Source organism: Aquila chrysaetos, chromosome 14, assembly GCF_900496995.4.
Source record: "Aquila chrysaetos chrysaetos chromosome 14, bAquChr1.4, whole genome shotgun sequence".
NCBI classification, from domain to species: domain Eukaryota; kingdom Metazoa; phylum Chordata; class Aves; order Accipitriformes; family Accipitridae; genus Aquila; species Aquila chrysaetos.
In genome coordinates, this window is record NC_044017.1 from 31780462 (window position 1) to 31793272 (window position 12811).

The following is a 12811-nucleotide window of genomic DNA, read 5'->3' on the forward strand; positions in this document are numbered from 1 at the left end:
TACTGTGTTTGAGAGTACTTTTCTTACAGCGAGACCTTGTTGCGTTCAAAAGGGGCTAGGATATTGAAACTGTTTCAGGAAAACAACAGAAAATTAGAATTCGGAGCCAGGAGAGTTGGACAGAAAATGGGACGGGTGTTTCAGGTGCCTAAGGGTAAGGATTGCACTGCTGCTCAAACTCTCCTAAGCACAGTGGAGAAAATGTACATCTGCGGAGAAAACGTGTCTCTGCCGAAGCTGTACGTGGGAAATGAGGGCAGGGGAATGGCATCTCAGAGAGGCCCCTTTCTCTCCATTGACATTGTGGGGAATTCAGTCTGTTGGCTTGGCTGTGTAGCCATCTCGAGGCGTATGAGCCTCTTTCTTTATTTCCAGTTTTATACGTTAATCTGTTGCTGCTGTCCCCTGTTTCCAAATGCTGTTCGTTCTTACATGTCACAGAATGCGTGAATGCATGTTTTTGGGTACAGGAAGCTACCTGTGTCAAATGTGGAACAGCTGGAGATACTGGTGCAAAGTACCAGTCGAAATATTTTAAAAAGTAACAAGTCAGCTGGTCATAATGTACATTTGCTTCAGAAACAATGCTTGGTGTTTTGAGGACAATTTTATTAATCACTAAGTCACTAGGGCATTAATTTCTTTGAAAGGTGGAAATACATGTATGCAAATTCTCCAGCTCTTTTTTTGCAGACTCAGTTTTCATTCTGTTTATAAATACTTATAGCTGGTGGCAGTTATTTCCTGAAGAACACAAATAGTCTTTAAAGTATCTTTCTGAAATACTGTCTCTTATATTTCTTTTTGTCCCACACTACTAACTGCACAGTCAGCTCTGTTTACAAGCATCAGACTTTCTTTCTTTTCAGTAAAAGCGAAAAATCCCACTCATATTTTTTAAATATTATGGCATTTTTATTAATGGTCTATTAAAACCAGCCAAGTTTATAAAGAAACAAGAAATCAAAACATAATTTTATGTTCACGCTGTAAACTTTCTACATCATTAGGTGGTAGCCAATGAGTCGTGTCTTTATGGGGTAAATAAATGCTTTGTTTTACAAGGAAAGCCTATGGAAATTGTTCAGATTGTATAAAACCAGTAATTTACATAGTTATCAGGCGTCGTAACAAAACTCTAGGGGTGGGTACCAGGTGACAGTGCAATGCTGGCTCTTAGCATTAGTAACTTTTAAGAGAACCTTTGAATAACCCTATCCCTGTAATTTCTTTTTCTTTCACATTCCATTTGATTCAGAAAGTTACCCGCCTCATTCCCTTTCTGTGAAGTGGAGCATCCCTCTTTATTTAAACCCCAGATACAGTTTATGCTTGACTTTATTTTCACTTCTTAACAGATAACCTTTTTGTCTGTGGTGTCCTAAAACAGAACATTATTTACATACTTAAATACTTCATTAAGTGTTTAACCTGCAAGATCCACAAACATAAGTTTCTTGCAGACCATCTCATAATGGTAAAATGCATCCCTACTTTCTTCTAAAATATCCAATGATCAGGTTTCAAGCATATCCACATTTAACCACCTTAAGCCAGTATGGTTTTTTTAAACATTGACCTTTGAGTGCCAAGGAAAGTGCATGCAAAGAAAGTTTAAAAAATTAAATAAATAAATGTCTCCTCTATGAATGTAATACTGTCACATCCAGGTCAGATGATACATACTGCATGAGTAAAAGCCAGCGCTGACACACTGGAGCTTTAGAGTCGCCCTCATTCAGTCCAGAGATGCTTTTTCTCAAAATTACAGGCTTTGTCAGTTACTCTGAAATTGTAACTAGGCTTTAATGTGTATAGTAGGGTTGGAAATCATGAGCAGGAAGGAAACAAATTGAAAAAAAAATGGCGCTATTGGTTATATTAAGCCAAAAATACCTTGCTAAGAAAGCATGCCATTTTGACTACGGTAGTTGTTGAACTACTGTGTTTTGCACTTGAGCCAGCTTAGGCGAGTGGTACAGTTGTGCCCTACCATGATACTGGTTTACTGTCTGCATTAGCCTCAGTGTGCCTCAGTCACGTGCTTTTCAACACAAACTTATCAAAACTGATCTTCTCCCCCCAGGAAAGGTCTGGTTTTGATGAAACTGAACTGCCTTATGTAAAGTTTTTGACCAGTTCTGTTTGAATACAAAACACTGGTACAGCTGCTGAAGTATGGACTTATGCTGCTGGAGAAAGTAAGTTGTACTAATCACTGAGGTGGCAGAACATGCTTGTTAGCAGTAGATGATCTGATATAGTTCTAGTGAGTCTAAGGCAAATGCCCCAAACAGCATTTTCCAAAATAACTTGCTTATGGCCCTTCTCCTAAGTAAATTCTACTGTCTGCATGCCTCATCCTTCCACTTGCACCCACAGGGACTGCTGTGAAGAGAGACACTACTCACTGCTTCTCGTCTTCTCTGAGGATGTGCTTCTCCTTTTCTTCCTCCTCAAGGAACAGGATTGTTTGAGAAATGATCCTCCAGTATAACAAGGAACAGTTATTTCTACTTTAGAAATGAGGAAATGAGGCTGCAATCATTTAAGGGAATTAGGTTCTTAGAAACCGCATTTGAGGATTAGAAAAAGCCATCGAAGGATTCTGTGGCACAGCAAGGATCTGAAGGAAGGTTGCATGACTAATGATATTAGCGTACTGAGCCTGACAATCTAGCTTCTTGCCTTCACCATTTGTACAATACTACAAAAGGCACTTAAAGCCACATCACCCACTCAAAATTTTACGAGAAATAATTTCTCAGGGCTAATTCAGAGTTGCCTGTTAGAAACTAAATGCTTCATGAGCTCAGCATCTTTTGTAACAGGGCAAACCTCTCTGTGCAACACTGGGTGGGGTTTCATCTTACCTCACTTAAGTCAGTTAGTTAGAAATTAAGCATCTACTCTACCTCAGCCCATCCCATCCCCTCGATGGTCAGTGATGAGAGGGAGGCATGTCCAGAGGGCAACTCCTCTCACCTAAACCAGGCGTGTAAGGTAAGTAAGTGGTGTGGTCACCTCGCAGCACTGACCAAAGGAGAACCTGAAACAGTGCATTTGGACAAGAGGTACTATTGCCACATGGAAAAATAATGTGAGTTTCACTCCCATGATTTAATGGTAAGACCCATTTTTATCACTTCAAAACTATCTTTTTCTCCATTTTTCTTAAGGTGATCTATCTATGGATAGATACTAAGACAGGAATAAACAAGCCTCAAGTGGAACTTCCCTTTCCTTGAGATTTTGTTTGGTTTTCTTTTTCTTGGTAACAAGCAATCAGATGGTTTTCTGAGTACCAAAACACACAGCACAATAATTCATGCCCAGACAAATACTGTGAATGCTTCCTGGCCCACTGGGGTGCCAGGGAAGGTGCTGGGTGTAATGGAAAGGAAGATTTTTTTTTTTTCATTCTGTCTAGAACAATGGACCTAAGTGCCAGGAACTCAAACCTGTAACATCCAGCTGAAGCTCTTCAGGGCTTATGTATTTATACTCCAAATAAACACCAAGTGAGACATATCCTCCTCCTACCAATCGGAAAGCCTCTCATCCTAAAGAATTTATTAATTCATCGCATGTTCAGAAAAACAAGTTTGTATCTTCACTGGGTGGTAAACCAGGCACAAAGCAGCCGACTATGACATACTAACTTTGGTGATAAAAGTATACTATGAAAGTTTTAGCAGCAAACAGGCCACTGTCCCAAATGCAGGTTGTTTAAAAAAAAAAACAAAAAACCACAAAAAAAAAACCACACCAAGAAAAAACCCTCAAACCAGACAGACAAGATAATGATAGCTTAGTTTGCTTGACTTTAAGTGGGCAAGGGTAGTTACTGCATTGGATTTTTCTTGTTAAATTCTGACTGTTGGCAATGAACTCTCACCACACATCTGTGCTGTAGCCATCTTTACAAAACCTGTATATTAGCAGACTTCTACACATTTCCTAAACTGATGGACACTTTCTTTCCAAACCTTTGCACATTCTGACCATGGATAAGTAAGTTCTCCAAAGCAGAAGTATTTTCAGGAGGGAAGAGGACGTGCTCTTCAGCTTGATGGTAGTCAGACCTCAATTTCGGAATGCTCCCACTCTGCTTGCTTTGCTAATGAAGTTTTTCAGGAGGTCGTGGTCCATTTCTGCAAAGCCTTGAGTTTGTGTAACAACAGTTAAATGGTTTATGCAAAATCTGAAGCAAAATTCTTCCAAGTCCTAGAACAAATTGAGGTAATTTTTAATATGAATGACTGAGTGATAGAAAAATTATTATTTTTTCTGTTTCAAATCTGTCATTTAATTAGCAGAGAATATACCAGGTTGTTCACATTACCAATCCCTTTTCTGATCAGTTTGATTAGATCACAAATGATAGGATGAAATTTGTTTATACAAACTATTAAAAAACCCCCAAACAAACCCTCCAAGAAAACAGGAATAGCCACCTAAATCAACTCTAGAACTCCATCACATTTACTGAGCTCATTAGAAAAAGTTACAAATAAGTGAAACCCATCAACTTTCCCCACATAAAACTACTAGAGCATCAGTAACTCCTCTCTTTTCTGCACTGAATTCAGTAGGAGTCCTGTATAAACCAGCAGGTATCCTAGTCTTGCTGAAAATAAAAGCAAAATATAAGGTAACATTTGATGATGCTTGCTGAACACAAACTGGATGTTAGGATACATGTGTCTTTTGTGGCAAACCTAGGAATTGTGTCCCCCTGTCTAGGAACTGGGATTCCTAAACAGCAAAAATGGTTCTGTCTTGCTGTCACAGGATGTTCAGCTATTCAGCACAGGATAGGTACAAGCCATTAAGCCATACAACCACGATTTCACACAGCAAATATTGCCCACTCAAACTCCTCACAACAGTGGCGATCCTTCTCTCCATGCACTGGGTCAGTCCCCTTTAGCTGGTTCCTATGCAACAACTTGCTGTTGAAGGAAAATTAATTACATTCTGCAGCAAGCAGAGCTGGAGCCAGCAGCAAGGCGAGTATAAATTGGCAGTACAATCCATGATCTGTAAACTCTTCAAGGGTTACAGTAGAAAGAAAGAGGTCTCTTAATCCATGCCAGTTTTATTCTATGTTAACCACACAAACATTGCAGCCAGGGATTAATAGAAGTAAATTTAGCAGAATACCTGTGCATTTCCCTTTGAAACCTTTTCCTTAGATTGAATGTTTCAAGTCTATTGCCCCAGCAAGATTTAACTAAAGCTTTAACAGAGCAGCACAAAATACCCTTTAGAAAGAAATTACGTAGCAGCAATGCACAGAAGTAAATTTTATCTCTCATCAAGTACTGGAAAAGCAAGAAAAGGAATGAGAATAGAAGAAGAAATAAAAACCGTAGAAGAAATAAAAAATGTAGAAGATCAAAGGCCCTGACAGCTTAAGCTTCAGCAGACCTCTGAAGTGCTAACTGCCAGAACCTCCGTTGCTTTACAGTCAATGTGCAAACTTTTACACTAAACAAAATGAACAGCAGCTGCCTATTCTGGTACTGATCTATGAAAAGGACCATAGATATAGAATCCTGGTCACCAATTTTGCTGTTTCAAGAAATACTGGCTTTTAATTCTGTTATATAGAAGATGATTAATCTAAAATTTGTTACAGTGTATATTGGAAATATGCTTTAAAATAACTTGTAGCATCAATTCTTTGTATTTTCTGAGGATAGGACAAAATATTTTCAGGCATTTTTAGTCCTAACAGCCTTGCACATTAGCCAAGTCAGTCTTCAGTTAATTTGATATGTTAATGGCAGATGACACAGCACTATAATCTTGCACTTGCAGTGGTGACATTTAATGACAAAAAATTGAATTAATTCTACCTTTTCAAACTTCCAAAATATTAAGCCTCTTTCATAACCCTTCTTTGGACAGTTTTCTACTGAGGTGCTGATACACTGCACGTGGTTCTCAAACAAATTTTCACTGTACTAATGTAGTACGCTAAAAGATCCTGGCCTACTTCACAGTTCCTTAGACAGAGGCTATCCCCTGTCTTTGACAAAGAAGTCTTTGCTGCGCTTCTCTGAAGCAGTTCTACTATATCCCTTTCTGAGCTGTGGGTGTAGGGAGGAGGGCAACAATCCCCTCCCCTGAGTTTGGCACATGCTACACCCAGGGCAGGTAAACCAATTCATCATCTGATGATCGTGTTAAAAATATTACGTGTTTTGAAAGAATACTTGCTAGGTATACAGAATAAAACATAGAATCATAGAAGGAAGAGGAGGATAGTCATCTAGCCAATCTCTTGCATTGTGTTTCAGCCATTATAAACTCTAGTGCTTTGTCCAGGCTAGTTTTACTACTTCACAATACACCTAAATGTATCTTTAGCTACTCTTTAACTACTTCACCTGACACAGGTCAACTGAAGGTATTTCTGCCTTGAAGATGTTCAAAACTGTTGAAAAGCTTGTAAAAGGAGAAACTCCAGAGTAAACTTTTCATGAAAACTTCTGCTGTTAAGAGAATCAAATCATTGGGTCCTCCGTTACTGTCTTCCATGATATACTGGGCTTCTACTACCACAATGCATTGAAAGTACAATTCCTCTTTGCCTCAGCTGTTCATGCCTTCTGTTACTGATACATTGGTTACAACTGCCTTGTAACCAGCAGCTGATAATCTTGTTATCTACTGATCTAATGGTATCCCCTCTTTTGATTTACAAAGCTCACTGACTTCTGGACTACATATTTTGGCTCTTCTAGTAGGTAATCTTCTGTTTGGTTATATTAATTTTATTCTTGTAAAGCAGAAGTCTTGGAACAGAAAGATGAGGACTTCTCAACTAAGATGCTCAGTTATAACAATGGTTACTAAGTCTAAAATACATACACAGACTTCTTGAATAATAAACCCCACCACATCATTATTTCCACAATCAGCATAGCACTAAGAAGTTGAGAAAAGGAAAACACCTTTGAAAGTATTTGTCTGTTTACAAAAAAAGCACTTGCAGTACTGCTGATAACAGGTTGAGTGCTAGTGAAAGATTCCAGAGCCAAGGGCAGACCAGATGACAGGATATGTGGAGAGGAATAACAATAAGTCATTTGTTGTATGTCAGCAGGATTCATTGTAAACAACATGGCAAAAGTGCATTTTTTTATATAAGCACAAGGGTAAACAGGGAGGGACTTTACAGGTAAATTCTCCCACCGCCTATAAAAGGCAATACCAGAATGACTGTACCAGACACCGGCAGACAAAATGATCAGGTGGAGAACTCTGGAAATGAACAGGCGATGCAAAATCCAAAGGTGGAGAAGTAAATAGCAGTGAGAAATTTGCATGCCATGCCGTGCCAGATGACAAGGCAGGAAGCAGATTAAGAATCCTGACTCACAGGTGCAAGTCAAAAGGCCAAGAAGAAAACACTAGTAGCTGCATTTTTTTTTTTTTACAGCTAAAAAAGGGAAAAGAAACATCTGGGAGTCCAGAAAGGGAAATTGCACTAATCATGCCTCATCAGTTAAATGCAGTCATGTTTAATATAAACAGTCTCATTTCTCAAAAAACAACTGTTTCCCTGAAGAGAAGTTCTCCTTACCTGAGCTTCATATTTGACAGCGGCAGAAAGAAGAGCAATGGCATTCTCTTCACAAATGCCTTGTTTGATCGTTTGCTGGCAAAGCTTTTTCAATCTGTTTTCTCTATACAGTGTTGCCAAATCTAGCAGTCCTGCAAAAATTCATACAGCTTTAACTATCCTGGTGCAAAACATATTAATTTTTTTTCCAAATGAATCAATTAACCTATTGGTTTAGGCTGAATTAATCAAAGACTTGATCTATTTTTTTCCCTAAACAATGTGTGCATTTTTAAAGGTCCTCAAAAGACTTATCAAAAAGGGATCCTTTTATTACTATGCAAGCGTTCTGTCGTCTTGTTCACTGTATTGTAGCTCATTCTAGGCATCAACTAGTGACTTGCATGCTCTTAAATTCATGCGGGGAAGAGCTCCCTTTTCATTCATGATAAAATCGCCACAGCTATTCAAACAGAAAAGTTTTAGGATAGCATTAGTGCCTTTTTAAGGAAAAAAGGGTTCTTAATATGAGAAACAATGAGTTCTTTTTGAACATTTTGCACCTTTGATCTTATTGCATCCCCACCACTCATTCTCCCTGGGCATGTTTCCTGCTACTGCATCCCTTCTTCCTGACACCTACCAAACTCAAGATTTAAGTGCTAATAAAACTAAAATTAACAAGCCCTGCTTTCCTCACCCTATTATGACACACAAACTTTTCAGAAACAGTAACCTAGAGATATTTCCATTTATGGCAAATACCTATTGCATCTTCAGGAGGGAGCCTAATGTTGTCTGTATACAGGTATTCCAGGAAGGCTCGGTAAACAGGATAAGAAAATTCACTCATTTCTATAATTTCATCATCATTATTCAGTATGGAACGAAAATGTTCACACCTACAAAACATGAAAGAGACTTATACTGTAAAGAGTTAAGCTTGAAAGATGAGCTGCGGCAAGTTGGTACAAAAAAAAAAAAAAAGATTAAATCAGTCATAACAGACTAAATACACAAACAAACTCTAGCTACATGATTTCTTGGTTTGAACACATTAATTTCTTTAAGCCATATATATATATATAAATAAAATTCAGAATTTTCCTTCTACTTGCAATATCTTTAAGGATGGTTCATGTGGTTTTGATGTCATTTTCTTAAATAGGTTACACATTAACTATGAATTTTATTACCTGGCTCGTAATAGATAATGTTTACAATTAAGTATAGACAATTCTCACAGTTCAACCTGCTTTCTCCAGCGTGATCTAGCAAGGAGGGAAATTTATTAATATTTTAGATAACATTTATTCCAGTGTCAGAGTCCATACACAATTTAGCATTAGCTTTCATCATTATACTCAAGGATTAAAATATTTAAAGTGAAGACACTCTCACCCAGATCTTTCATTACCTTTTTCTTATAAGTCTGAATACTTTTGTGACAGACAAGATACAAACAAGGAAAAAGCATTGCCTTTGATAGCTGTACTGTGCAGCTTACAGTTCACAGTAACTTACAACTCACTGTAACTTACTGCTCCCTAAAAAACATCCTGTAACATCTGGATTGTTTACAAAATTTTTGCTAATGGAAATGAACATCACCACCTCAGGTAACTTTTCCTGTAACAGCCACAACTTGATTTTATACTACACTACTTACTTTCTAACTCTCCCACATCGGAATTTGCTTTTCTTTTAGTAAAATCTTTATGTAAAAGGTAGGTTGGTTTCCTTTTAATGACACTAGGACAATTCTACATCGTAAAGACAGCATAACTTACATACAAATGAAAAATAATTATTTATTTTATCACTTAATTTACCTTTGTCACATTTGATTTTACTGGTCATTTAAAGAATTTTTTTCTTAGTTGTTTGGGTTTTTTTAATAAAATAAACAAACATCAAGTCAAATTCATAAAGAATTAAAAAGTCATTATCTAGCTTCTGCCACATCTTGTACCAGATTCTGGCATTCAAAGAGGCAGATCAAACCCCACTGCTTTGTTTCCCGTAGCCTCATGTTAAGTGGTGGTGACCATGCTATCCATCCAGCTGTGGAACAGACCTTGGGAATGGTCTGCTGCCCCAATGGCACTACACAGAAGTAAAAAGTCAGAGAGAAGGTGGTGCACATTGTTCCCTTAAAAATAAATAAGCAAATAAATTAAAATCGGTTGGTACTCATCCTTCAGTCTCCAAATACCTTGGAGTGACTTATCCTTTGGAGTGCCTCTCTCCCTCTCTCTCTCTCTGTAGAGACAGACCAGATACCTAATTTTGTCTGGCTAAATGCAGTGCAGACAAATCCCACCCACATACTCATCTGTATCTGTTTCTGCAGGTAGTACGTTGCTTGGCCAGCCCCTCACTGAGCTGCGCGTTGCCCTGTCATTTCACCACCATTGCAAGCTAATAGCCACCAATGATATGATCTAGTTCAACACCAGGCATAGAATAAGATGGAAAAAACTCTTCATAAGTAGTAAAGAAATGACTAGATAATGAAAAGGAACTTTTACCAGCACTGCATTCGTGACAATGCTCTGGAACAGGCTGAATGCTGAAAAATACCACATTAAATACATTATCCTCTGAACCAGTTGCATCATGAGACTATAAGGCTTAAAGAAAATATTAATTCTACAGACTGTGCCTGATGCTTTAGTATTCCTGCATATTATTTTGATGCCATACATTTAAATCCATTTTAGAACTAGACACATTTCCTTCCCAGAATGCCACACAGTCAGAAAAGTAGAGTAAGAAAAAAGAAATCAGGAAAAGTTACACATAGTCTGATTATCAGGAAAAACAACCTCAGAAACATTTTGGGGATACACAAGATTTGAAGTGGTATCTGATGAGGGACACATGGCATTCCAAACAGAGAGGGTGGACTATAGGCACAAGTGTAATGTACAAGCAATGAAATCAGCAAAGGCAAGAAAAGAGTAATACAGGTAATTGGAGTAGTAAGAGGAGAGCAGAAAAGACCGAAAAAGGGCAGGCAAGAATTAAGAAGGAACTTTGATTTCTTGTATATTACTACATAAAATTAACAACAGGACTCAGGAGCAAAAGTAGGAAGACGAAAGTGGTGATAAGCAGGATGAGGTAGCTAAGCATTTTGAGAAAGAAAATAGCAAAGAGAAAAAACTATTGTAACAATGCAGAGGATGGAGCAGAAGCAGTTAGCAAGACAGAAAAGATCTAAAGCAGTGTCTCTAGAATATCCTAGTAGCAACTGCATCAGCAGTAACAAACTAATCTCTGCATGTTAATAACAGTGTGATTACTCTGTAGATCTACATATGTCAAATCTCATTGTAAAGTGGTGTTTACTTGCAAAAAGCTGCGAAAACAAAAACAGAAGCCAGCTTAAAATTCAAATTCACTGATAAGAAAGTTTAAAACAAGTAGGATAAGAAATCTGACAAAAAAGGAAGAAAAAAAGATAATCTCAAGAGCATGTACAGAAGTTGCTGAAACAACTGAAGGGTCCTGTGGAAGGAAAGAAAGGCAAGAATAAACACAAAACCCTCAAATCATCCCAGTGGAGGAAGCCAGGCATGTAAAGGAAGAAAAACTGATTCAAACTACTGGGAAGGCAGCAGAAAGAAGTGAGCCTTTTCCTCAGCAGAAAAAGGTTATTAGAAATCAGGGAAATTAGGTAGCACGAAGGAGGATACATCAGATGGAGGGAAATGATGAAAAGTCTGGTAATTCCAAGCAGCAAGGAAATGAGGAAAAGACAGTAACAGTGAAGACTAACATGTGAATCCGATGGCTGTCGGAAAACGGCGTTTGTAAGAATAAGTCAAGAACTTTGAGCCGTAATTACTCAGCACAGTGGACTACACTATACAGTTTAGTTTATATTAAACTATACAGTTTGTGCCTTACCTGATTTTGAGAAGAACTTTATGAACATGAATGTATTTTCCATCCACTAGAAATTTCAGGTCTGCAGTTTCAGGGTTGTCAAATTCCTTCTTTAGTGACTGGGCTACTGTTAGATGGTCATCAGGCTCTAGAATAAAAAGAGAAATTAATAGTAATACAAATACCTCTCATGATAACACCCTTGGTATCTGTCAGCAATTAACACTCTTAATAAATACAACATCTCTTTAACACTAGCAAAAAAACCCCAGCAGACCATGTGTTCAGTATGAACCCCTCAGAAAAACAAATAAATGGCAGCTTTCTTCAGTCCTTACTAGTTTCCTACTTCAAATATCCCTAATAAAAAAAACCCAAAAAACTAAGTCCCATTCCACTAACTTATATAGATAAGGCCAGAAAAAAAAAAAATTAACACAGTCTCAGAAGTTTAATGCTGCATCTGACGGCAAATGCTATCAGTCATTACTGGGTAAATTATTCTAAATGAAAAGTGTTGGTTATTATAAGATACCCAAAAGGTCAATTAAAAAAAAAAAAATCACAGTAAGATTTTCTAAAATACTCCCATGATGAGACATTATCTTACAGCAGAAATAAAGCTATTACGTAACCAACATATTGGTTGCAGTGAAACTGCCCAGTATAATATCCCTAAAGGTAAATACCAACAGTTACAAGTCTATTCAAAAAGTGTTTTCCCTAGACTTATGGTGTTAGAAGCACTCTGTGTGAACATCTGCATATTCCTGTCTGTGTCATATGTATGTATATCCCACTGTGCACATGACACTTGCATTATAAAGTTACCAGACAGCCTTGAAAAGTCATCCATTGTCTGCATACAAATTTTTATCTCCCGAACTGTTTCCAAATCTCCATCATATTTGGTAGCCTCAGTGAACTATCTTCTTTAATACTACTAAAAAAAAAAATTAACCCCCCCAAACCTCATTCTTAACCCAGAAAACATTTTGTTTTCTTACCATATAAATATACATTATTGGTTTATACAAATTTTGCGGGTCAGTACTAAGCTGTTCTCTGCAGAAAATTACATAAATGTTAGGTCCTGTAACCTACCAAGCTAGAAATAAGAATAGTGTTCTGCTGGAAATGGAAAGACCTTCACCACAAGCTCTAGAAAAAACTTAACACACGCAGTTTGACACTGTTACACTTTGTTTAGCACAGTTATTTTTCATTTCCTTTAGAGGATGTCATTTATGTTCAGGTATACCCAATTAGGGCAATAATTATCAAAGCATGTTGGATTACAGGTAAAAGGATTGGGGGGGTGGGCAGGGGGGCAGAAATCCA

At 37.6% G+C, this 12811-nt stretch overlaps 1 protein-coding gene across 5 annotated transcripts in view; it reads right to left on the reverse strand.

Annotated features, from left to right (window-relative positions):
- Window positions 1-1236: 1236 nt before the first annotated feature.
- The window catches only part of RCBTB2 (RCC1 and BTB domain containing protein 2), a 36550-nt gene continuing 24975 nt past the window's right edge, over window positions 1237-12811 (reverse strand). For all 5 annotated transcript variants that reach the window (XM_030036337.2, XM_030036338.2, XM_030036341.2 and 2 more), the window contains 4 exons: window positions 11492-11618; window positions 8342-8478; window positions 7598-7728; window positions 1237-4227 (listed from right to left, as the gene is read on the reverse strand). In XM_030036337.2, the coding sequence (XP_029892197.1) occupies window positions 4087-4227; window positions 7598-7728; window positions 8342-8478; window positions 11492-11618 (536 nt within the window). In that variant the 3' untranslated portion in view covers window positions 1237-4086. The remainder of the gene's footprint in view (window positions 4228-7597; window positions 7729-8341; window positions 8479-11491; window positions 11619-12811) is intronic.